This window comes from Phocoena sinus, chromosome 18, assembly GCF_008692025.1.
Source record: "Phocoena sinus isolate mPhoSin1 chromosome 18, mPhoSin1.pri, whole genome shotgun sequence".
NCBI classification, from domain to species: Eukaryota; Metazoa; Chordata; class Mammalia; order Artiodactyla; family Phocoenidae; genus Phocoena; species Phocoena sinus.
Genome location: NC_045780.1, coordinates 64,071,612 through 64,099,583, shown reverse-complemented (window position 1 = coordinate 64,099,583; position 27,972 = coordinate 64,071,612). Strand labels below are relative to the sequence as shown.

The 27,972-nt window shown below is 38.7% G+C and overlaps 1 protein-coding gene across 1 annotated transcript in view; it reads right to left on the bottom strand.

The window, feature by feature from the left end:
- The window catches only part of GPC6 (glypican 6), a 1,093,791-nt gene that overhangs the window by 313,434 nt on the left and 752,385 nt on the right, over nt 1-27,972 (bottom strand). The window contains exon 4 of the mRNA XM_032611614.1: nt 27,205-27,370. Within this exon, the coding sequence (XP_032467505.1) occupies nt 27,205-27,370 (166 nt within the window). The remainder of the gene's footprint in view (nt 1-27,204; nt 27,371-27,972) is intronic.

The window sequence follows — 27,972 nt, the reverse complement described above, 5'->3', positions numbered from 1 at the left end:
TTCATTTTTGAAGAGATCTCACTCACAATCGTTCTGGGAAGCTGGAGGCATCAGTGAAGGTCTACAAGTTAAGGTTTTCTTAGCATGCATCACTGGAGCCATCACTGTTGTCATTTAAGACAAACAAGCATGACACCCACGGGCCAAACCTCACACAGCGATCATATGCCCAGGAGAAATAACACTCGATCACGTGCACGGCATTCAGAATTCGCTAACAGCCAGGAGAAGGCACCCTAATGCGTTATTCTATTTCTGTTGTGAAATCGGTAGTTTTTCATCCCTGTCAATTACTTAGATATTAGTCAGTATCTGTAAGGTATCAGCTTAAAGATTTAAATAATGGTCTCCATCTCTCTATATATTTATGTATGTGCTGGTAATGTTAGTACCAATCTACGGTGATTCTGACCAATCTACGGTGTGAACTGAATAACCTCTGCTTAATAATGCAAATCTCCTCCATTTTAGCAACTTCTTCATACCATTTGCCATTTTATTAGTCAATACATGTGCGCATGTGCCAGATAATACGTTCATTCCATAGAAGACTTAGGCTTATTTACAAAAATACACAAAATAAAGGAAGCTTCAAAACAATCAAGCCAAACAGAAAATGGTAGGATATCTGGATGAAAACAGAGAGGAACCAGGACCTAGAGATTCAGTGGGTAAGAGCTCATATAATTACTCAATCTGCGAGACAAACTTTCCTACCCCAAGTTTCCGAGTGACCAAAACCAAAAAAAGGAAACATGATTAGTTCAGAAGATTGACCAGTCGCTCGGGAAATTCGATTGACATTTCTCGCATGAGTGACACTACAGTGCTTAGTAGACAAGATCCTTGCAGTAAATACAGAAATGAATTATAGTCTTTCAGTGTAAAATGAGGGGATACTTATAACTAGAGTAAGAGAAACAAGATCTGCAAGCTTCGAACCTGTCCAGAGACTCTATAATACATGTTTCTTTAGGCTTCACTGAGGATAATTCACCAAGGACTGATTCCTCTTAAAAGTGGGCAGATTTCTTGTAGTCAGCCTTAGGTCCTAAATTACATCAGAAACCACTTCCCCCCTGAGGGCTGACTCTCCCCTGCTGGATATCATACACTGACAACATGCTTTCTCAAGCAGGTTTATTTTAAGGTTAGAGAGGAGGGTTAATGGCATCAGCAGGCCATATCTGAAGATTTCACCTCAGTCGAGTCAAGGGTACTGCAAAATCACCCAGCAACTCGCCATGAGGGATTTCAGCATTGAATTGCCCAGGGCTTCCAAGCCAGCGTGCGTTTCCGACCGCCTAGCCCCGATTCATCCTTTGCTAGCCATGTGCTGCAAATGCAGGCGCCCCTCCCTTGCTCCTTGGGCAGGAGCAGTTATGAATATTTATTGCAGCCACAATTCTGGCTCCCATGTCTGTCACTTGTTCATCTGCTGAAAGCAGAGTGCAAATCGTTGCAAATCTGGCCTTCAATATGGCAGACAACTGCTTTCTTGTCTTGTTTAATAAATTGTATTTCTTTCATATGAAAATGAATGGAGTTAAAATGTTCCCTGTTTTATGGAGCAGTGATTTTGTAGTAGTAAGATAGGATATTAGCAGAGTAACAAGGGTTGTTTGAGGGCATGCTTAGAATACTTCCTGCCATGGGTTTCAAAATGAATGTGTTAATCCATGCTAATCTAGTTCAATCTTTAAAAACAATTACATTTATTTTACAACCCACCTGGCACTGTGACTAGTACTATAAATATGCTCCATTGCTTACATATTTTCATTTTATTGTACTTGCAGGCAGAGTAAAAGCAAATAAAAAGATAATAATGCTGAATTTGATTAAAGTCACTCAATAGTATATATGCAACAATCTCAGATAGGTCTAGTTCAATGTCTGATTTTTAATCAAGTTTAGCAAATTATCCTTTTACAAGATTAAAAAAACTCTGTAAGTGTTGCATGTACAATTATTTTCAATAGCTCCTTTCAGAAGGAAACTACTTATTCATTTTAATCAGAAAGTTTGCCAAATTAAAAGTTTATATGATATTCATACACTTCCAGGAAGACACTTGACTCTATTATTAATCCTAAATATTAATCTTTAATATTAGTGCAAGATGACACCTGGCTGAGTGATGATCTCTAACGCCTTAATTATGAAAGACTGTCTGCAAATGAACTTTGGGATTTGTTTTTGCACCCTTCCTTCTTGTTGGCTTTTGAGTTCTACTAAAAGCTCAAACGTACCAGGGTATTTGTGGAAACTACCTATTAAAAGTACAGATTTTATCATCCTTTTAGGGTATGGTGGTTGTTGAGAGAGAACTGCAATTCCTTGGGTCTTAAATGGCCTGAGGTAGCAAGTGACATAAACAACAGAGATAGTCGTTAAAACGCAATGTAGCGATTCTCTTTAATTCATTTCACCATGTATTGCCAGAGCACCTACTATGTGCCAGGCACTGTTTTAGATCCTTCTCTTCCTGGAGCTTACATTTTAGTAGAGGTGAGACGTAATGAACACTCAAAATAAGGAATAAGTAAAGGATAGAAGGCAATATACGCAATGGGAAAAAACCAACAACAACAGTGGAGCAGGGGCTTCCCAGGCGGTGCAGTGGTTAAGAATCCGCCTGCCAATGCAGGGGACACAGGTTCGAGCCCAGGTCCAGGAAGATCCCACATGCCACAGAGCAACTAAGCCCGTGAGCCACAACTACTGAGCCCGCGTGCCACAACTACAGAAGCCCTTGTGCCTAGATCCTGTGCTCTGCAACAAGAGAAGCCACCACAGTGAGAAGCCCGCACACCGCAACAAAGAGTTGCCCCCGCTCGCTGCAGCTAGAGAAAGCCTGCATGCAGCAACGGAGACCCAATGCAGCCAAAAATAAATAAATTAATTAATTAAAAAAAACCAACAGTGGAGCAGGGTACAGGGAACTGGAGGAAGGGCAGGCTGCAATTTTAAATAGATATGCTTGTTTGTTAGGTTAAAAATCACTGAGTTGGCTCCTCTTCATGAGAGTTCTCTCCTCCACTTCCAATATTTTAAACTATCAGTAGAAGGTCTGAATTGTTCTTCTTTGTTCAGTAAGAAAAGGGTAATTCCAAAGAACCAAGCAAATAAAAGGAAACAGAAAAGTTTACAAAATTTCTTTTGATGGTTTGAAAGCCAGAAGGAGATGGTACCTGTGAAGAGGTGATGAGATGACTAAACATGGAGGAGAGGTGTGTGAATGGGTGGTACTGTGGCCATCCTGAAGGATGACAGATCTTCTTTAGTGGTTGGGCTGGAGAAGGACATTAAGGAGAAATTAGATCACATACGTGTTTGGCTTTAGACTCACTCCCACCTTCAACTCTCTTTCCCTTACTTCTATCTGTAGTTACAGTCTCACTGTAGGTGTTACAGGTAACACGTCTGAGGCCAGCCAAGATGAGGAAGATGAGGTGGTAAGAGGTGGAGAACGATGGGAAAAGCAAAAGGGGAAGGTGAGGGGAAAACACATTTCCTTTCCCGTAGGCACTCCTTGGAGAGACACACACGTGTGGAAACACTGCATATTAATCCACAACCAGCCATTGTTATTTCGTCTAAACAACAGTATCTGGTTCCTGGAAGAAAAGAAAAATGCTTTCTTGGCTGCAAGCATATTTGTGAACAACGTGTTAATGCCTAATCCTGGGTTTAGCCTTCAAAGTTAAGCTAAGAGACTTTGCCTTCTTTGCCACTATTTGCTGGTAAATGTAGTCTGTCAGAACTTGGTCTGGGGCTGGCTTTGGTTGTAACCACCTAAAGGGTCAGGATGTGGGATGAGACTTATAAACCCCAAAACCTTTACCCTGGTGGGAACTGCCAAAGAACCTGAAAATCACTTAACCACCAAATGAACTTACATCAGTTCTAGAACACCAATGTGTATTTGTTGAACAAATGAAGGAATGATCCTTACCAAGAAGATAAGCAATTGAAAGTTAAGTGAACATTTGCCCTGGGCTAGGTCCCTCCACTGCCAGATGGGAAAACAGAGGACAAGAATCACGTTGATTACTGTATCTTAAATATTTGTGTTCCAGCACTCCATAATGAAGCTTATAAAATCAAATATGTATGTGTATATATGTATACATATACACAGATATATAATGCATGTTATTTTATTTATATATAAAAATAAGTAAATAAATATATATATATATGTTATTGCTGATTTTCTCAAGTGAATTAAATATGGTTTTGGAGAAGTCTTGGGTGTTAGGCTCTTACTCCCCCGAAAGGCAAATGTTTTTTGTAATAGTTGTCTATATTTATTTTCCTGCCATTTAAGGAATAATGGGACTCTTACTAAGTCTTTCTCTTGAATTGCTTATGATATAAATTAAGCTCCACTTACAAAGTTTTGGGGGTAACAACCAGAGTCTCTAGGGCTATGTTTCAGATACTGAGAGCAGTTACAAAATCAATTTATCTTCAAGATGAATTATACTAAGTTTGAATATAGCATGTTTCCTTTTTAAATCTATACATCTAAATGATCTTCTGTCTTTTATCAGCTGTCCTGTTTAATTTCTGCTGGGCTTTTCTTGATTAGCACCATGTGTTCTCCAAGAAACACTTGGTTTCTGTCAACTGTCTTTCATGCACTAAGTCTGTTTCTTTTGAAGGTCACACATTCAAGCATTTATTCAAAAACCTACAACTAAACCACACATGTGTAAAACAGTAGAATATATTTCACAGATTTCACGAGAGTTCCTAGTACACTTGTGTCTTTTCTGGATGATACTACCTCTCTTTCATTCCCCAGTAATTCTTTCATTTCTGTTGCTTACCATTTTAAACGAATTAATGAAATGCAAAAACATAATCCTAGTTAGTACTGCAACAGCAAACACTGAGACTGTCAAATATTTAGACAATATTGGTAACAGTGTCAATGGGCACTGGATAATTATTTTCAGATAAAATTACAAGTTTCACTATTTGGAGTATTTTCATCCCTGAAGAGAGAATTTGGAGGAATGTTTTAAAAATCTGCATATATCATATTATTCCTGTAGAAACAACTGACTGTCATTTGACCCGTTTTTCACAAAAAGGATACACTTTCCTTCAATTCTTTTACTAACCACAGAACTACTAATTTGAACACAACCAACTTCTAAGTCCCATTCAATATGTTATATGAAGTTTACTTCTCAAATGGCAAACAAAAATTTTGAATATGTTAAGTGCAAAAGGGAATGGATTTAAAAAAAAACAAAACCTCTTGCAAGCCAATGTAACAGCGTTGTTAAGATAAACCACATTATGGATACAAATATGAGTGGTTATGACAGAGAAATGCAAGATAATAGTTGATGAGATAACTGCAAGCATCTTTTTCCCATTACTGGAATTTCAGGTAATGCTAATGATAACCAGAACAGGCTATGGCCATTCCTCTTTTGATTGTTCTGTCTCACCAAGAATAATGGCTTTGGGTGAAAGTGCAAAGAATTGCTGACTTAGAAGACATTTTTTCTGTTTAAACTACATGACCACTCAGATTGGATTTAAGTGTTATGGGAGAAATTATCATCGGGCTAATGGTTTTTCCAATATTGATTGTTAGTACCTGTAGAGGATTTCTCAGTAATTAAATATACATCTACTACTCATGAGAATAATTATAATAAGTATAGGGGATTTGTTTATCTAAACTAGATGATGCTGTTAAAATTTGATATGCTTCTTCCAGATTCTCAGACACTGACTTCATGCTCTAGCTCCCCGCACCTGCAGGCATCCTCAGAGATTTACTCAGAAGAGACAAACTATCACTTTTCAGAGCCCGGTCTGCAACGGAAGATAATTATTCATTAACGTGTTTGCAGTGTGACATTCTCCATGGGTACTGAATTAGCTTCATAATTTCTTAATTATATATTCATTTTTATTAATCTTTGAGCAACTCCCTAATATCCTTTATGGGACTATATACTCATTCAAATATATTTGAATTAAGATATTTATTATTAATATACTTTGTAAGAGCATACCATGCGCCAGACACTAGTCTAGGCTTTTGTGATTTGTCAGTGAGTACAGCAGACAAAAGATCACCGTAGAAAAGGTTAACGATCGATTTCTCCATTCCTTTCATTATATGAGTGGTAATAGTTGTAGAGATACTATAGTAAACATTACCAGTAATATTTAGAGCATCTCTTAGGTTCCCAAGCTTGGAATTAAAAGCGTGATGTGGAGAGTCCTTGGAGGAACTCACACTCGCTTGGTAGAGACAGGAGGAAAAAGGAATACTTGCAAGCAACGTATTAAGACCCAGAGTAGAAGTATCAGCAAAGTGCAGGAGCACATTGAGGGGTTAAGTGACTTCAGGGTTTTGGAAAGCCTTTAGAGCATTCTTGAGAAGCGCTGCTTAGGACAAGGCAGCTCTTAAGGTGTATCTCTCATCCTCACTTTGGTGTGTCACCAGGGAGTTCTCTTCTCTGCCACTGTTTCTCTTTTCTATTGTAAATTTAGCTTTTCGCTATCAATACCTTGTTTGCATTTTTGGTCCACAAGAAGCAGTAGTAAAATATCTTTTAAAAAATCACAGAATAGAAGAATGGCACAGAATATAAGTAATCACCTAACTTCTGCTGAAGGCAGTTAGCTTCCCACCCATCTTCTCTTTTTTTTTTTTTTTTTGCGGTACGTGGGCCTCTCACTGTTGTGGCCTCTCCCGTTGCGGAGCACAGGCTCTGGACGCGCAGGCTCAGCGGCCATGGCTCACGGGCCCAGCCGCTCCGCGGCATGTGGGATCTTCCCGGACCGGGGCACAGACCCGCGACCCCTGCATCGGCAGGCGGACTCTCAACCACTGCGCCACCAGGGAAGCCCCCATCTTCTCTTATTGAAAGTCGAGGAAGGAAATCCCCATCACCAAGTTGACCTGCAGGTCCATTGCAGCCTCTAAGGGCTTGGGGATTTCCCCTCTTCCTTTTAAATGCCCTATATCAGTAGTTAGGCCTTAAACAGAGAGAAGAGGATGATGGAGTGAGGGAATAATAGAAAGGGGAGTGTCCCTAAATTAATCAAATAAAGGAATTAGGGAGGTCCATAATATATATTGGTCCCAAACTCCAGAAATAGCTGTGGGAAAGGGGAAACAAATAAAGGGGAAGGAACCAGTCCTCAGGATCATCACAGATGACTGATGATCACATACTTGGAGACGGAAGGGACCAAAACAGTCCTCCAGCCCAGCTCTTCCTTTTAACTGATGAGGAAGCCAAAAAGAAGTGTGCCTCGGCCGAGTCAGATGCCTGGTCGGTGCTGGCGCTGTGGTCAGAAAGAAGCCAGTGTACCTAACTTCAACCTCAACCTCCGCTCTTATGATTATGGGCAGGATCTTCTACTAGAAGCTCATCAATAGATTTTAGAGTATCCAGGGACACTCTGATGTATCCTCAAAATTCTATGTCTGTGTAGTCATATTTATTTTTCTAGGGAGAGCGGGCCTGCTTTCCAACAACTTCTGAAAGGGATCCATGATTCGAAACTAGTTAAAACCCACTGGGTTAGGTTTATTGAAGAATAAGTCAAGTTCCAGGCTCTTAAAAATGCATTTGAAGATGTCGACAATTTTTGCTAAGAATCCAAGTTACTTTTTTGCTAAAAGTACACACGTTAATTTGGTTTACTTACGCTCAGAACCATGACAAATCTCTCTTCAAACCACAGACTATTATTTTCAAATAGTCCCAAAAGCCTTAGGTCAGAAGATCTAATACATAGGTAAGATATCAACTCGCATTTTACTCGGTTAAAATTTAAATTTAAAACATTTGCCATTCTGAGAGTGAATTACTCTAATGTTTTGCTGAGCAGGATTTTTTGCCAGTTCTATTCTAGAGGATCGTCTCTTTTCGTTTTCCTCCCCTTTCTTTGCTAGTAACTGAAGTTTGCAATATTACTCTTGTCACTCCCACTAATGTAGAACTGCAGCTAATACACTGAAAGCGCGTAACTGCTTCACCCAGTTTTTAATTAAAAGAGCCTTATGTGAGTTAAAGCGGCCCTTACCAGGGCTGATTCTCGGTCTCCACGCAGGGGCTGCTTTCTCAGGCACCAGGTGGGAGAGAAGAGTCTAAAGGCTGACTTCTGCCCATGTCAGATGGTAATATACAAACGTATGAGGAGCCTGAAGCTGGCCTGTTGACTTGAGTCATACAAAGCTTCTGAGATATACTGTGACTTTTATTTTGCACTCATTTAAAAAATTTGTTTAGTACCTTTGGAATGTGAATTTTGTAGGCTGTGTGTATCTGTATATGGACGTGGTGTGTGTGTGTGTGTGTGTGTGTGTGTCTGTGTGGAAAATAAAAGATGAATTGGGATTTCAAACTCAGATCACTCCACAGCTCTCTATAATAGAGTGTACAAGAAGTGTTTGCTTTAAAGCCAAAATCACTCCCCCATGATTACATTGACAGATTAATAAAAGAAATTCAGTGAATTTCCCACGTTTCCTCACTCACACGGTGAACACGTTCTTATAAAGTACAAAGGAATGACGACATAGCTGGCTTTGTGAGCCACGTGGATTAGACGTACTCTTCTGAATTCTTTTTCCTAGGGGCAGGTTGAAGGTGGGTAAGCTTCCAAAGAGAAGGAAAGGCAGATCAAGGCTCTGCGGAGGCTGCTGGCTGGCTGCCAAGAGGCATCAAAAGGTGGGATTATTTGGTTTAGTCTTTATCAAAGTGTGGCCCAGTCAGCAGCACTTGTGCCCTGTTAGAATCCCCACACCAGATAAAGTGAATTAGACATTCTGAGGGCGGCGCCCAGTGCCCTATGGTTCAAGAAGCCCTCCAGACGGTTCCAGTGCTCCCTAAGCCTTGAGATCCAGTGACCTAAATGAAATTACCACTGGCTCAGGTTCACCCCTCAGGTTCGCTGGCACAGAGGCTGGGCTTTATGGCACACCCAGTGGCAACTGGGCATCCTGGTGAGACTGGTCCGAACTATAACCACATGTATAAACCAAAATGGCAATTTTAAAATTAATAGTGGCAGTGGAGGTATTCCTCTCCAGAGCTAGTAAGTCTCACCTCCTCTGATGAGAGTCCCCACTCTTTTGATCACAGAAGCTGAACAACTCATATCAGGACTCAGAATGCCATCTGGTGCGCAAAGAGTTAGAAAAAAACTAAGAAATATGCCTTATAGGACTTTTCATCCTTATTATTATTAGCAGGATGTTCACATCCCTCTAATTTAGCATCTACTCTGCCCAGACTCGCTTTCCTGAACTCTGTTTTTAAAACCTATTTCTGCTAATACTTTTTCCTATATTTCCTTAATTTTAATAATTAAGCTAGGTAGTTTTTCTAAATATAAGTACCTAAATCTCTGAAACAAGGAAATATTATTCTGTGTTGATTTATTAGTACAACACCTAGAAAGCTACTTTTTTTTCCCCTTTTCTCCTAGTCATTATGGAAAAAGCATGTCTCAATGTTCCCCCAAGTAGTAACTACACAGAAAATGGGCTCATAAAGCCCAGGAGTCAAATACAGATAGAGTGAGCATATCATTTATTGCCTAAACTAGAACAATTTTGAAAGTGGATATTTATAATTATGCCAGGTCAACAGGGACTGTCCTGGGCTAATTGGGTATGTGGTCAGATTTAAACAAGGATCCTCGTTCAGCGTAGCCTCTATTTCTTTCTCAGAGTCTCTTGTGAGTTTGTTGGGTAACAGCCAAAAGGATGCGGTAGACATTTTAAAACAATATTTCAACAACTATTCAATAATTCTCCTTATTATGTAGCATGTGACATCTATAGTCCCTATGACATTTCAAAAGTAGTGCTAACTTTCTAATCCAAGAAATCAGCTCTAGTTATTTATTAAAATTACCGGTGGAGCTTTTAAAGAAATGCCAGTGATCCTGCAGAATTCCGATTCAAGAGCCAGTGGTTGAAAAACACTCAGCACGTATCCCCTTGAAAGTAGTTCCAGAGTTTAACTCTACAGAGTGGCAAAAACGTTTAGCTTCTGCACAATTTCCCCTGCTTCTCTTCAGAAGAGGCAGCCATTCTGTCAATTACCCATGACAGTCATTCTCTTCAAAAATGAAGTCACTGATTTTTAAGTTCCCCTACAACCCTTTGTGACATGCTTATTTGGTAGAAGCTGAGTGCTGAGAAAAATGGGAGATGATGTGACAGCTGCCTAAGGAGGATGTATTTGTAAGATGCCGCCTAAGTGAGTACTGAGCCCTGCGAACAGTAGCACCACGGTGGTGAGTGTGAGAAAGCGCGGTGCAGAAGGAGAACTTTCCCAAGGGATCCCCTGAGAGCCCAAAGAGCCAGAGACCCCTGAGGGCAGAGCTTTGATAGAGAACCATTAACAAGATGGCTCCTCACCTTAGCTTTGGTGACATTAAGACCCAAATAATTAATAGCCTGACTCAGATAAGCCTCCAAGAAACTTAAAATCGGATGTGGAAGAGGATGACGGGGGGAAAAATGAAACAAATGAAAAAGAAGCACCCTATACAAATCAGTACTACTTACGTGTTAAACTCTGCGGAGCAGACACTAACAGCAGTTGACAGGGTTTAGGACAGGGGAAACCGAGAGAAGTTTTAAAGAGGGGCATGGATATGATATATTTTAAGCACAGTTAATTGTCTCCCAGTCTTGCAGCATAAATTTGAATCTCCATGGCATAAATACATCAACGCCACAGCACAGCACATGAGATGGTTCATAACCTGGGCCCAGACAATTTTTCAATAATTATACCTGTAGGCATTTTCTCCCTTTCCCCTCACCTGCCAACCCACCTATGCACTCTGTGGTTTAGTTAGACCATTTTTAAAAACAAGTCATGCACTTTTGTCGCACCATTTCTTTGCCCTCGCTGCACCCTCTGCTTGCAAGGCACAAGCTGGCCTGAGTGCCTGGTCAATTTCCTTTCATATTTCAAGACCCAGTTCAAATACCACCTCCCTTGAAAAGCCTGCTTTGCCTTCATCTAGGTTAACATTAATCACTCCCACCTGTTTTGCCCTAGCATTTTTCAACAGATGTAGCTGGATTTTAGCAGGATTAAGGCGACACTGTAGTTAACTATTTGTGTGTCTCTCTCCCCTAGACTGAGAGCTTGGTGTACAGGCGCCGTGTCTTATTCATGTTTTTATTCCTATTGCCTTGCTTGGTAGAACTCCACTCTAGATATTTATCAAATATTGTTGAATCAAAAAATGTTTTATATAATTCATGGTGTTTATAACATCTTTTACAAGAAATATAAACTTCAAAGAATTTCTAAAATTCATTAAAAGTTGTTCCCATAGCTTATATCACTTTCAGCCCAAAAGTCTGTGCACTGAAAGTACAGGATGAGGCAAAAATCTCCTTGAACCTATGTTGACTGTGGCACAGAATGCACGAGATTGTTCTTCTTTTTTAAAAAAGAACAATTATATGCTCTAAAGAAGAGCCGTTTAATTTCATATAATCATCATGCATTCTTTGGTTAAGAGTAACTTCTTATCTTTTCATTTAAGTATGCCTTAATACACATCTTGAGAATATCCAGTAGTACGGAATTTGTAAATAAATATTTACTTTTTTTTAAACTTTATTCTATAAATTTAGTTATTTATTTATTTATTTATGGCTGCCTTGGGTCTCCGTTGCTGCGCGCAGGCTTTTTCTAGTTGCGGCGAGCAGGGGCTACTCTTTGTTGCAGTGCCCGGGCTTCTCATTGCAGTGGCTTCTCTAGTACTTGGGCTCCTAATTAGACTTTTATGATTATCAATACTCTTTAAACAGATTAACAATAAAATAATTCAGAATTATATTTTCTCTCATATTACTACAGATTTTCAGTTCCTTTCTCACCTTTAAACTTGTTTTAAGAAGTACAATCCTGAAACTTCTCAGGGGGGGCAATTCGTAGTTCCTATTTATCACCAAGTTGCATTACATTGCATATTTTACACACATTACTTTTATCCTGACATCCAACAAGAAAGGAAGGCACCTTGTAACTAATAAGACCAAGACTCAGAAATCTTAAGCAACTTGCCGAAGGGGATGTAGAGCAGGTTTATTTAAAATTTAACCTTATTGAAAGCCAGACATAAATGGCATATGGACAGAGAAATGCAGGGAAAGAACATAAATAAAAGAGAAATCCAGAAAAGTGAAAAATGAGTTGACTCCACGGATAAGATGTAATAATAAAACTTTCATGTTACATGAAATAAAGGTGGGCTGCTCTGAACGTCGATGGGTCAAAGCAATGAGGGGAAAAATGACTGTTTACGATAATTACATTTTCCATTAGGTGAAATCAAACTAGCTGTTTGGGAACTAGATTTTCCTGACTGTTCTAAGTCCATTAAAGGGGACCCTGCATGATATAGTGGGATGTTTTCTCCAGGGCATCTCCATAATTAGCTTAGTAGTGAGCTCAACTTCGACGGTTCTTATAAGAACTTCACTGCAGACTGCTGGTCAGACTGAGCATAGTGTTGTATAAGTAATTCTACAAGCATTCAAAGTGACATAACCCACCAAGTTTCAGTCTTATAATTCAGAAGACATCTTATCTAAGCTGAAAGTTTAAGGGGCCTGTGTGCAACATTTTGTAAATGTTATTTTTTGATCAAAAACCAAAATAAAAAGTGAGTTCATAGTTACCGCTGTGGATGGGATGTGGAGGCCAGTTATTCTATGCCTGTGATTGGCAGCAGACCTATCTTCTCTGGCTCTCCTCTGGGTGGGCCACACAGCCTACCCATTAAAAACGTGGGCTTTGCTTCTGACAAACCTGGCCTGGCACCCTGGCTCCACCACTTCAGGGCAGTGTGACCTGGAGCTCTCTGAGGCTCACTTTCCTGCTCTGTAAAATGGGGAAAATAATTTCACCTGTCTCTTAGGACTGTTTTGATGATTAAATAAAATAATGCAGAAGAACTTGCTGTTGTTAATAAAGGTAATTCATGTTACTGACATCCTCTTCTGAAGATTACAGGCCCCTTGGGAGGTTTTGCTTGAGCAGATGTGAACATGGCAATGGCAGAGGACATACCTCAGGGTAGTGCTATTTTCTTGGAAAACCACCTGGTTTTAGCACAAGAACCTGTGAATGCTGGAGGCCACAGATTTCTAGACAACTAGCAAGTGGCTGAGTTGGGGCTTTACTTTAGGTCTTTCTAGAACCAGATTTCGTGATCTTTTCCTCTATCATGCTCCCCACCTCTTTTAACTATTTTCACCGTTTTCCACAATGAATCATCCCTAAATCGGCTTTAGCTAATTATAAATTTAGAAAGAATTCTGCAAGGTTTTTTTTTGGGGGGGGGCTTAATTTTAACCCAGTTATCACAAAACGAAAGTTTTTCTAGGTGTCTCATATCTACCAGATGGACAAGAGGAAGAATGATGTCTGCAAACATTTAATCGTCTTAGCACCTTTTTGAATTTTTTTAATTAAAAAAAAACCCTTATGGTTTTAGTTTTAAGAAACTAAGTTATACAAACGTTAGCAAAATATTTACGTTTGGTATGTGCATTTAACCAGCAATTTCCCAGCTCCCAAAATATTTATTTTCAATATCCTGCTCGCTTTTTATGGCCTATCCGCTCTATTTGAAATCTGTTCAATTTATACAGCCAGTAAATTACTTTTCCAGAATTGCAGTAATTACGGTATTCTTCATATGCTCCTACTTATTTCTCAGAACTCTACTACAGGAAAACATTTGTGATGAAGTCCAGGTACGTTATGAGAGTTTAGGAAACAATAAAAATGTTTCCCCAACATTAAAAAATATTATTTGAGAATAAATCTGCTCAATGGCTGATCAGTCCTCATTGAAAGTATCAAGATCATAAAAGACAAGGAGAGTTGAGAAGCTGTCACACACTGGGAGAGAATGAGAAGAGAAGACATCTAAATGCACACGGGACCCTGAATTAGATCCTGAAACACAAAAAAGGTAAACTAGTAGAATTAGAATGAGATCTGTAGTTCAGTTAATAATAGTATATCTATATATAGTATATCAATATACTATAAATAGCATGGTATAAATAGTATAGTATAAATATATAGTATATCAATATACCTATAATTTTTTATCGATGTTAATTTCCTGGTTTTGACTGTTGTGCTATATGGTTATGTATGTATGTTGTTAACATTAGGATAAAATGAATAAGGGTATATGTGAACTATACTATTTTTGCAACTTTTCTGTACGTCAAAAATTATTTCAAAATAAATGTTAAAAAATAATTCGATTTCAAGCAGATCAAAACTGGAGAATAACCATTTGTAAAGCCATTTCTTTATCATAGTCTCTAGTATACAAAACCCACTTGTCAAGCTTAATGCAATATACACATATTAAACCCCTGGTATGTAAGATCCTCTAATTTGGAATTTTATTCATTCAACTAAAGGCTTAGCTAAAAGTGTCTCTTTAAATGATCAACAAAAAGAGTTTGTATGTTCAGGAGGATGTTAAGATACTTAAATGAAATAAAGAAACACTCTAAGCAAAAATGACACGCTAAGTATGGCTCATTTCTTAAAGTATAAAAATATCAGATATAATATTACCTGACAGCCAATAAGCAGTCAGTAAAGAGTCAAGCCTAAATCTTAAATAAGTTCCCAAATGCCTTCTAGAAGGCGATAATGTAATGCTGATGTCCTTTTCTCAGTTAGTATAGATTACTGCAACATTCCTGTATAAATGGACACAGTTAATCAGGAAGGATCACGGGCGCGTTCCTAAACCATCATAGCATCACTCATGTTTCTCTGCCAGATTAAGAAGTTTCAGATAAAATAATTTGATTTTTATCTTATAATCAATTCGTCAAATGATCCTTAAACTTTATGACTTTGCATTTCCAAGCTGTTAATTTCTGCGTCTTAAAAAATGCCCGGATGCAGCTTTAAACTCAACTTTTCCTGTCTTACACGTTGAAGGTTAATTTACCAAGCTTGTGATGAACACTGGCAATCCGATGCCCAGTGATCACTGATGAAATGTATAGGAATCGATGGATGGCACAGCAGAAGTAAAGTGATTTTTAAAAAATACCCGAGGCACTCAGGAGAAGTGGAGTTTAATATCTACCAATTCCACATGGAAATTAAATGTATCCTGAAATCAGCTTCTCCAAATCAAATTCAAAGGAAAACATAATAACTATTCAACACAATTCATCGTCAGGTTTTTTTCTTTTTTTTTTTTTTAATGTTGTATGGCCACTACTAAACTATTTGAAATGTTGACCTCAGAACCCAGGACTCCTATGTGGGTGAAGAAAAATAAATGGAAATCCTCCCAAAGAGACTGGAAGCCTACATGTAGCCATGGGCTCAACCTTTGATCAGAGCTACATGCTGCAACCTCCAATTATCGTCCTCAGACGCGACCTTTACTCTCACTTTATTCTGGCGGCTTTCCAAAGAGGGACAGGTGGTTTTAGGGCGTTTTCTTGGGTTACAAATCAAATAATATTTCATGGTTTTCACCTTTAATGGGCTAAGCAGAAGGCGTTTGACAAAAGTCATTATAGGGGTTTGGAGAAATAATTTATACTCTAGGGCAATCTTAAATCAGTAACTTGGCACTATGAGATTCAAAAAAATAAAATAAAATCTCACTGCTCCTTCCAATGTTGCATTGCAAAAGCTGCATTGTGTGTGTTTGCCTTGCTCCTAGGGGGGACTCCATGTTCAGAAACTAATGAATAGATTACGTTGGTCCTTACAAGTTGAGTTTTCATTGGTGACAGCTGTGCCATATGGTATGCAATGAAGGGGCTGCTTTCTAATACATGGCATTCTTGCCAGCGAAGGAAATGAATGCCCCAGAGGCACGTTTTTGTTTTTATAAAATTAACAAATTCCATGCCTCAATATGAAATTCAGAACTTGGCATTGGCCAGAAATGAACAAAGTAACCCTAGATTTCATGCATTGAGGATGGCAAAAGTCAAAGCCAATAGAAAATACTTTCCTCTTGGATTGACTGCAATGATAAAATCTCAATATATATGATAAATATGACCATCAAGGGGTTCCTGAATTGTGAGAAAATATATCTTGGGGAGCAATCAATGCATGTTTCCATTGACTCATCCCGCTAAGCATTCACATATTTACACAGTTGACATTCTAACTACACTTGATTAAAGAGGTTGGGGAGTACAGATAAAGGCTCATTCTGAGAATTCACATTGATGAGCAGGCTAGTAAATGTTTAACATTTAGGGGTAAAGATAGTATAATTTCACAGGGGGAGAACATGCAGGCACCTGTGTGGTACCCACAAGAAGGGATTCAGGACACAATCTGACAGAGTTGATTAGGGAAGTTGGCTACGGAATCATTTGGAGTGGAAACCCTCCAATGGTTCTTGGCATCCCTGTCTCCTGTTCTAGGAACATAAAACACTACTATTTTCAGCATTCAATTGGACATTCCTATTTTGGGGACCACTGTTTCTCAAGTCCAACAAGCACTAAATAGATGGGAAAAATCCATGTTTGCCATGTCCTGAGCTAGCTTTTCTATTGGCTGACAGCACCCTCCTTCTTTCACATGTTTACCTTAGATCTGATGTGTTTCTTTACCCTCTACATTTAGTTGCCTATATTTAGCCATGAAGTCCTATACATTTTTACTTTCACCTCTATCATTAGTGCTGTCTTCTTTTCTCCTTCCATGCCACGCTTAGGTGACAGTCTCACTACCAGTGGCCTTATCCATCCTTTATTTGATGCCAGATTATTGCTTAGATCCTGCCATTCTTTGGATAAAAACGCCCTGTGACTTGTCATTGCCTACAAGACAAAAGAAAGTCAAGTATTTGGCCTGAATTTCAAAGCTTCAACGATTCAGTCCTGACCAATCCTACCTTCCAGTACACACCAGCAAGCATGTCTATTTCAGCTTGCCTGGTTTCCTCACAAGCACTTAAGCACATCATGCTTGTTCTTACCTTTGCACCACTGTTTTTTCATCTTAGTGTCACCAAGTGCTTGTTCACCTGGGCAACAGCAAGGTCCTCTCTACTGGGATGGATTCTGCCTCCCAGGAGCTAAGGCAAACCCACAAACAGGCATAAAAAGAAGCTTTTGTGATGAGGTGCACTTTCTCTAATCTTGTCCCTTCAATTCTTCCTGATTAACTATCCTCTTACCATTTTTCCTGTGGTTTTCAGCCTGCCCTTGTTACCTCTTTTGTATGCATGATTCTAGTACCCTGATCCTCCACTGTCTCCTTGCCTACTCTGTTGCTTTCTATTCCCTACTTTCTATTTTCTGCTCATACCTTCATAGGTTATTTACCTGAACAGAAACCCACATGGCTTCTCCTTCAGTGCCACCTTTGTGGACATGTCTTATCCTTCAGATGTATGTATATACATTATCTAGTTTAATCCTCACAAAGCTAAGAGGTGGGTTCTATTATCTCCAGTTTATTGATGAGAGAACACCTGAGATTTATGAAGGTTAAATAATGTTTGCCAAGTCACACACAATAATATATAGTGGAGTCAGGATTCAAATTCATGCAGTGATTCAAGGACTATTGCTTGCAACTATGTGGTCTTCACTTAACCAAACTCCCACTTTGAAAGCACACTTTTCAACTCTTCGGAAAATTATAATTTCTCAGGATCGGGTAGTACAGTTTTTATTTCCTTTGTGTCCACCATACGCCCAGTCTTGATCTAAGCACAAAAAAGGCATCTAATAAACACCTTTTTGAAGAGAACTGGACATATTCAGATGCTGAGCCACGTGATGGAAATTACAGGTGTTTTAATGGTCTAAACCTGCACTGTCCAATAGAGTAAGCCGTAACCACTTAGAGAGATTAAAATAAATTAAAATGAAACGAGAAATTTAGCTCCTCAGGCATATTAGTCACATTTTAAGTGCTCAAAAGCTACATGTGACTAAATTTAAATTAATCAAAATAAAATAAAATAAAAATTCAGTTGATCCGTCTCGTTAGACATATTTAAAGTACTCAATAGCTACATGTGGCTAGTGATACTCTGCTGGACAGCTCAGACCTAGATTATTTCCACTGATGCAAAATAATCATATTGGACAGCGTCGGCAAGAGTAAATACTCAATTTCTCCCAATATACCCATCAATCCATATAGCCAGAGACTAAGAGTTACTTCCTAAACACTTAGTAAAACCTGGGCTCTGAAGCCAAATCCTGGCATTGCATGTTGGATGACCTTGGACAGGTCACTTATCTGTACAATGGAAGTCATAATATTGACCACTTAATAGGGTTGTGGTGAGGATAAGAAGTGTAAAAAGATTACAATATTGCCTGATAGAAAGTAAACGTCCAATACGTGTTAGCTATTGTTATATGCATGTCATGTTCTCCAGATGGAACCCAGAACCACCCAAAAAGGGGAATAAAGTTTCTTACAACTCTCTCATAGTTTTAGAATTTGGATACTATAACTGCAGGTAAATAGCAAGACACACTTGAACATTCATTCTCTCATGGACAACCTTGAGGAGTATAGATCTGGATCTTCAACCAATAAATGGTAGTATTAGGCATATATTAAATCGGGTCACCATGAACTTGCCAAATATTTCATATTCAGACACAGCAATTCAACAGAAAATACTACAAGGCTGATGAATGAAGGGATGTATGCATATATATTTCACTTTGCGGAGTTACCTTCTAGAAGTCAGCTCCTAGCACGATCCACACCTTAAAAGTGCACTGGGCACATGTGTAGAATTACTCCTGCCTAACACTCTTAGGACTATCGGTGATTTCAGTTTTCCCATCTGGTTGGGTGTCACACATAGATTTTGGACTACGGAATACATTGCTATGACTATGTTAACACAGAAGAATTTGGAGCACTAAACTATGTTAAAGGTAAAGAACTAACCTAAAAAAAGTCTAGGACGTTGAATTTAGAAAATCAGGAGACCTATCCGTAAGTAATAAGATCAAGGGCTCCAAACTGCCCTCCCCAGCTGATTGTCATGGATTCTGAGAATACTCTCCTTCTTGAAGTCAACAAACTCTTTTCCATAGGAATGGTTCTGCTTCCTCTGGGAGACCTGACTTTTTCAAGCTGGTATGACGCTAAGGGAGATAGATGTAGGGCCGAGGTAAGACAGGAGTCACTTTCTGATTCAGTCAATCTCAAGACCACATCAGCTCTGGCAACCCAAGAGTACTTCCAAAACTCTCTCACATCTACTAGCTTATTTATTCCATCTGATATTATTTTTAGGCCTCTCATTAAATCAGTTAATTTCCTGAGCATTGAGATTTTAGTGGTGAATACTGACCTTTTTTTTTTTTTGACATTTAATTGTCAGTGTTATCTTTCTAGAAGATCCCTGCACCTTAAAGAATAAAACTGTGATACTTATAGATATATCTCTTCTTGGGGTAATGTCATATATTCAATGACTTATTTTTCATTTCTCTTTCTAATTTTCACTTCTTCAGAGGTCATAATAAAGGAAATTCTTAATGTATCAAATTATTTAAATCCATGCAAAGAAAAAAATCGAGGACATATCTTTTTTTTATGTGGGATTTATATATAAGCTGTTATTTGAAGGACAAGGCATATTTCATGCTCTATTTTAATTTAAATTCTCTCCTGGCTATCTTCCCAAACATCTGTAGACACAATTTTTTTTTTTTTTTTTTTTGCTGTATGCGGGCCTCTCACTGTTGTGGCCTCTCCCGTTGCAGAGCACAGGCTCCGGAGGCGCAGGCCCAGCGGCCATGGCTCACGGGCCCAGCCGCTCCGCGGCATGTGGGATCCTCCCGGACCGGGGCACGAACCCGTGTCCCCTGCATCGGCAGGTGGACTCTCAACCACTGCGCCGCCAGGGAAGCCCGACACAATATTTTTAAAGTGACTTACAAGTTCACGGTTTTCACAGACCATGAAGGTTCTCAAAAGTTTAAATTACTCCCAAGGACATTTATACCCATTTCCCTTTTAGAGTAACCAATGAAAACCTGTTTTTAACCATCAGAATAATTCACAGGCCCGTCTCTTCTAATCTGGCTTCTCCCCTGGTTCCTTGGAGGTTGCTCATAATAAACAATCCACAAAGAAAAGAAGATGAAGAGAATAAGATTCGAAAAGGCTTTTTTAGTGTTAAAGAAAGTCTGAGGAAAATCAAAACTAATTTCAAAAGTGACTCAAACATTAAGACATGATCAGCAGTTCTACTCTATGTTAATGTAAATGTTATGTTTTTGAGAAATGAAGTCCAAGTACCCTCATTTAACACTACTGTTATTAAGATGTTTTAATAAAGTACAGCAACATTATGCAAGGATTTCTTATTTGGGTTAAAATAAAGATTTTCATCTTAGCTACTAATCAGGACTTTTAGAGTGATCTAAATACTTCAGGAGGTAACTTCCCCCACCCCTTTATTCTATTAAATAGGTCACCACATGAAGGACTTTTAGGTCGCAGTGGCCTTGGGGCGTGTTATAAGTTTGCTATTTGTAAACAGTCACGCGTTTTAGCGTTTTCTTTACCAATCCACTAACCTCACCCTATCTATATCTCTTATTTTCTAGCTTCTACAGCATAACGCTTTCTTCTACCTCATGTTTCTCTCATCTCCTGAAATCAGAATTGCTAAGCATGTCACCGGGCTAATGGTAGTGTCTGATTTTCGCCTGGGTTTCTGGGATCTATTTAACTTGGAATCTGTTGAATCCCATTCTAAAGAATCATCAAATATTTTCTCTTGGCATGCCAAAAGCCAGACATCTTGTGTTATAGCTTGAACTTGAAAACATGACAGTGAAAACTATCATGTTACTAAAATCAGATGTTGATTATTAAACACAAGTACTTTTTGAAATGATTATCAAATTAAACCATTTATCTATAGGAAACCCTGAAATTAAAGTGTAAATTAAAAGCAAAAGGTAAAATCCCAAACACAAAGGCAATTCTCTAGCCACTTTGAATAATTCTGATGTGCTCTGCTTTCTCCTGGTAAACGAAATCCTTCTGTAACTGGTTCTCATAGAAATTGGAGAGCATGATAAGGCAGGAGAGGTATTTCAGTGAAATTCCCAGTATAAATGGAACATTTTATATCCTAAAGAATTTTATACTTGCAAAAATAGGTATGCCATGTTACAGACCATTGGTTGGTGTCATATTGCACCATGAATTCCAACTTGAAACTCTAATTTAGAATGTCATTTATAGTCATCAGTAAGTAGAAAATGGAATAACTATAATTATAAATTGTACAGAAGTTGAGTATGTGGGAACTGGAAGAGATGGATGAACAGGAGTTGGCACTGGGGATCAGGGAAACACATACTGCATACCTTAGAAGGGCTGCTTGTCTATTACACCAAGGAATTTTAGGTTTCATGTGCTTTGCCTGCTTTGATCCATGGGAAAATCTGCTTGATTCAGAATGGAAATTCAAGTCCCATGAATCCCTTGAGTTGCCGATCAGTATTAGTAAGTGTTCAGAGGTCAGGAAATGCCTCCCTCTGTGTTTGCTGAATCGCCCCATACATTATACCACCCTTAAGACTTTAACCCTCTTGTGTCATAGAGAAACATTTTCACGTATGCAGAGTTCAGAAGTAAAGCGCTTTCTAAACGTAGGAAATTGATAACAAATGCTGCTCGTGAAAGGCTGCTGGGTACCAGCCAACTGTTTTCTTTCTTCTTGATTTTTCTCAGTGAGCAGTTAGCACTGCTTATGCATTCTGCCAGCATTACAGAGAGAACACAGCATATGATAAATGTCCATGAGAAATGAGGAATATTGAATCGATGACTATAAAAGGAAGGCAGAGGCTTGAGAGGGGTTAGATTTCAACTGATAGAAAATAAAGTGTTTCTGTTGTTTTTTTTTAAATCTTTCTTGGTGCTTCTAGGAACGCACAAGGGCAAAAGTAAGTTCTATAGCTAACAGTGAGATCAGATTCTACCATAATTGCTTTGGCTATATTGTTCCTCAAGTTAAGAGTTGAGTTTCTGGCCTGTATTATTGAATAGGCTCTTGTCTTCTCTCTACAAGGTAGAGATGAAGAAGCCTTGAGAGCTTGCTGCTAGCTACAGTTCTTGAAATAATTTTCTATGTTTAGGGTCTAGAGGTTTTTGAAACATGGCATTTCAGGATATATCAGCCACGGTCATATCACATTTACTACGGAATTCTTTATAACTAAAACATGTATCAGATTTATAGGATTTCATGCTTAAGAAAGTCTTTGAAAGGAGTATCTCATACAAACGCTTGAAATAGCTCCTTGTGTTTATTTTATATCCTTCTGAAATGCAACATCTCACAGTCCTGTACATTTTATAAAGAGATAACCCAAGTTTACTTATAAGAAACGATACGTGTTTATCTAGCAACATTTCCCCCAGACAGAAAGTTGTGAATGCACTAAATACCCTGAGGATGAAACAACTCTTACAGGTCCTAAGAAAGTCATCCGTGTCCCCAAACAGCCATTTATAAGATGACACGAGTCCTTTGACTGACCTAACACAGCTTCCTTGCGGCTGGCTCTAATTTACAACTCGATAGCAGCTGTCACAATGAAAGAACCAGGCACATTATCTGATTTGTTTCTGCCATCCCTGCACTCATAGAGTCCGTTAACAACAGGGATATGCACTTTTTAAATGACTGATGTAGTCATACTTCCATTAAAAGAGTAGACTTACAAAGTAAAACAGAACAGCCTGCATTCCTGTCCATTCCTCTGCCTACTTGTTTCCGTTTATTCCATTCAAAGAACATATATTGAGCCCTGTTCTCAGCAGGCAGGGCCTTACCTTCTCTACTCCAATGCTTACACCAGAGCAAGATCCATGCTAGACACTCAGCAAACGTGTGCTGTATATATGAATAAACGAGAGGATGAATGAACAGTACCCACTGCATTGTCTCTTGGCCTGGCACAGATGTGGTACTTACACTGGGTTTTCTGTTTGTGTTCTCGTGCCAGTTTTCTGTCTTGAGACTTTAGTAATTGATTGGTTTGAAAGGAGGAAGAAAGCCCAGAAAGTTTGATATCACTGGTTTGTCTGATCTACGAGTGCCCAAGGCCTAAAGGCTTAAATTAAAAATACTGCTCTTCTGTCTCTCCCTCATTAGAGGGTACCAATAGACCAGAGAACTCAACCTTTTCTGGACAAAAAGGAACACATATTTTTCCAAATCTTATCATTTCAAGTCAGTTGCAGTGGTGGTGGTGAGAGTTGATCGTAAAACGTGTCAAAAATAAACCAAGTATTTAAGAACCGCTGATAGATCGCGCTAGACCTATTGAAGTCGTCACGGGGACTTGCTAATACTTGGGGCCTATAATGTCACAATTATATATATTACGGCTGCTCAACATCAACTATGTTTGACAATGATAATTCAATACTTATTCAATAGAATAAGTATTTTATTCTATACTTAGCAAGGTAGGGCTTCCCTGACCCCCCGGATGAGGTTAAGTTCCCCCGCTGAGGAGAAACTTAGCATCCTGTGCTTCTATTTTCATAACACTTTATCACAGTTGATAATTAATTAATTTAACTACATCAAATTCCCTGAGGGCAAAAAAATGTACGTGTCTAGCTTACTCAATATAATGAGTTGAATTCATATGTTAAGAGTCTAAGCGTTCACTAACTGGGATAACCTGAAAACTTAAGCTCCCGTGTTGGGAAAAAACACGTTAAGGTCTCACTTTTACATGGAACTACAGAGATCATTTTGCCTTTTACTTACAGTAATAAGTATCCTACAGCACTTCAGTAATAAAAAAATGACAGAACAACACAGAATCCATCTTTAGTCCCACCAACATTTGCTTCCTAATACTGAAAAACCATTTTTTTTTTTCCTTTCTAATTCTCAGTCCATTCTATTCTCTAGTTACAGAAGGTACCAGATGTTAGGAGGAGGCTTTCCCACATATCCTAGATTCTTAAGTAGAAGCAAGATTTATTATAGCCATATAAATGGAACTTCAGCCTTAACTTTTGCGCTCACAAGCTAGGTGTAATCTGCAACGTGGTCCCTTGTCCAATGGAACAACTCTTATCTGTGGAATGCTGGTATCAATGCCAAACACTCAAAAGAACCACAGGACATTACCGAAACGACTGCGTTCTGCCCACAAACCATTTTCCCTCAGACTATGAAAATATATCCCAAGTAGAACTCCTGATTTATTTTTCCCCTAGGACTAAAAAAAACAAAAAAGAAAAAAAAAACTACAGGACCTCAGAACTGAATGGAATACCACTGGGGTTTTTACTTGAACACTTAAAACATTTCATTTTATCAGTGGAGTGCCTTTCTTTTGACATGATGCAGACACCAACTGAATTCTAAATCGTTACAAATCACTTTCAATTAATTCATAATTAAAGATGATGAGAATGTACCACCAGTTCGATCTTTGTTTTTACTGATGGTTGCTTGAATGTCACTGTTAACATTTTAGATGACCATGTATTAAAAATGTATAAACTAGGACATTAACGTAGCAGACAGAGACGGCACGTGCAACTGACAGCAGTAGGAGTAAAGGGTTTGATGACAAGATGCTGGGAGCCCAAGAGTGATGGGATGCAGGTGCTAATCAGAGAGAGGGCTATTATATATAATTTTTGTTGAATTACTGATTTGCTCACTGATCTTTCGCTGCTGCGTTCATGAACACTGTCATCTTGGACGTACCTGTGTAGGAAATGGACTTGGCACATTTGACTAATTCATGTAATAAATTCGTGAACTAACGCTTCACATCCGGACAAGTATTAGTAAGAACATATTTTGCCCTGTAAGTCTAGGTGGGTGGTCAATTCTCAATGCCGTAGGAAAACCCAAAGAAAGAAAATTGGAAGAATTTTCTTCGAGATCTCTAGGACAAATAAAAAATGAGATAGGGGAGCAAGAGGTATGAAATACATTAGGACGGTAGGACTGCCATGAGGTTCCCTTCCAACGTATGGTACAACATCAGGTACTCCAACATAGGCTGGGTTCAAATTTTAGGTTTTTAAATGAAATGATTTTCCAGACATTCAATTTCACATCAAACTGGCATCTAGGAAACCCAGTTGATTGAAGTAGAAGGATTTGTTTCACGTCAAATACCCAGGCAGGACTGAGAAAAAAAAGCCAATTAAGAAGTCACTGTTGCTCTTACAAGTTAAAAAGCCCATATTCTCATTTTTAATCGTGTCCTGCTCTACTTAACAAAATCCACATGCCTACTTTCATCAATAAATTGCAAGCTGACCAAAACAGTTTAACTGTGTTATGAATTACGGCAGTTTCAACCAAACCGTATGAATAATCTTTATGATTCAAGAGTGGTGATGCGATGAGGTTTTATCTGTTTTTCCAAATAGGTAAATCTTTTTAGAGTTCTTGATGAGAGTACTTTTTTGGGTAACCTTAAGTTTTTTTTTTTACTTATAGTTTGCATTTAATTTACAGATTTGTTTTAATTTTACCACTCTCAATGATTTATAAAAGTGTTTTAGTTTAGGCTTTACATATGCAAGTGACAATATGATTATACCAATATAATACATTTGAATTACTTTTTCCTTTTGAATTGAGTAGACTAATGAAGGATGAGAGTATTTTTTAATTAGCATTATTTAGGTAACGTCTTTGCCAAAATTCATGTAAATTTATATTTTAGAAGATCAGGCTTACTTTTTAAAAAATATTCATACTTCTCTCCAAAATCTTAGCAAAGAACAAAAATCGTAGCAAAGGATCATATCATTTTTGAGTTAGAAAGGTACCTTAATGATTAACTTTTTAAAAACTCCTTCATTTCTCAAATGAGGTAACCCAAGATCACACAAAAGGATTTTGTCCTCCCACTGAAGGGAGAGAGAAGAAATACATCAGTTTATTCTCTCTGTAATGAATTCTGAGATTTTGTTGGATGACTTCCATTTGGATCTACCCACTCTAAAATCTTTTTTCTAAAACTTCAGAACGGTTTTCTCTGGGCTTCCTGAGCATAATAGCGTGTCAGGTAATGGCTTTCGACGCCAAGGCTGAATGCGCATTTTTGCACGGTGGGCTAAGGTTTCTTTGCATTCCGATGCATCTTTTTCCTTTCTTACCCAAATCTTAGATGTCAGAAGACTTTACTCAAGCCTTCTGGTTTAGAGGTTTGCATAAATAACTTAGTCCCTCCGAGGCTGACGAGTGCCACTGTTACTGGCACCACTCTGCTTGTCACTATGCAATCCCAGTAAAAGCAACTGAAAGTACTTTTATTTGAAGGCCATTTGACAGAGGGGGAGAAAACACATTTACTCTTTCAAGGTCTGTGTATTTTCCTGGGAGAAGCCTACCTATGAAATTTGTCCTTTCATCCTTGGATAGCTATTTGGGAAATATCTTTCGGCAGTGCAGACTCATGAGTGGTTTCTGCCACTCCAGACCACAGCGGTGATTCACAGAACTTCCCTGTATCTCCCCACCTCCCTCCTTCCTCCCTTCTAAAGACAGGAAGGCTGTTTCATCCTGCTGTGCTGAAAACATTCTTCTCTAGAGACTGAGGAAGAAAATCTGCATATTTTAGCAAAAATATTGAGTTATTTTCATCATAGATGTTTAAGGAAGGAATTGTTTACTAATATCTGTGACTATGTTCAGATACTACAAATAAGAAAGAGACAGTACTGTGGGCTTTTTCTTAAAACAAGATTCTTTTCTAACATGTCCCTTACAGGAGCTCCCAGAAATTCAACAAGATTACTTTTATCTTCATCAGAGAGATCAGCTAATTCAGTACAGCTGGCTCGTACAATCTGTAACAGGACTGTCCTTCACAATAGACCAGAAAGTCTTATTTTTCAGGTTTACAAAAAATAAAGAAAATGCAATATATTTATAATTTGCTAAACGCTGTGTGTGTGCGCGCGCGCGCGCGCCTGTGTGTGTGGGTGTGTGTGTGTGTGTGTGTGTGCGCGGACGCACCTGTGTTTGTTTTAATCCTCCTAGTCTCTACAAGTCATCACCAGTTTGGACCTGCCCATCAGGTACCACGGACGCCTGCTGTTCCCACACCCCTCTCCTTGGATCCGCTGAGCCGCTCCTTACCTATAAACAGATTCCACTCGGTGTCGAGATCAGCCTGATTTGCCAGGCAGCCCTTCATGACATTGAGGCAGTAGTTGTTGCACGGTCTCACCGTGGGGAGTCCCCGACAGTAAGGGCAGTACAGCATCTTCATGAGCGCACGGATGCAGCCTGGGGTCGGGCTCACCTGGAGATTGATTGAAAAGAAAAAGAAAATCAGAAATAAGAAGGATGGAAGGAGACAAAAAGAAGTGACTCATTTCCTCCTTGAAAAAAAAAAAGGTGAAATGGCTCTGAGAAAGCTCCAGCAGTAGGGCAGCGGGCTAAAGGAACCATCAGAATCTTAACACACTGTAGTACTTGATCTTTAAGTCAGTCAGTTCCTTGTCAATACTTCTGTTTGGCATAGTAGTAATCATTTTTCTTGAATTGTCCTTGTCAACATTTTGATATCTATGTCATTGCAATTTAGCCCTAAAACCTAGACACTGTTTCAATGAAATAGAACATGCAATGAGATAATGCATGTGAAAGCAATTTCCAAAGTTAAAACCCCATAAAAATGAAGGTATTATTAAAGTTTAACGTGACACCTTTAGAAAATTTTCCAACTGGTTATTTGACCCTGTTTCTAAAGGAGGTTTGCAGAAACACTTCCTTTGTACATAACTTTTTTAAAAGGATCAATATCAACTTGTCTGGGATTTCTGAGACCCAGGCCTGCTTAGAAGCAATGGAACTGTCAAGGCACCCTCTTCAGGAATCTGAAGCTTTGCAGTTCTGGGAACT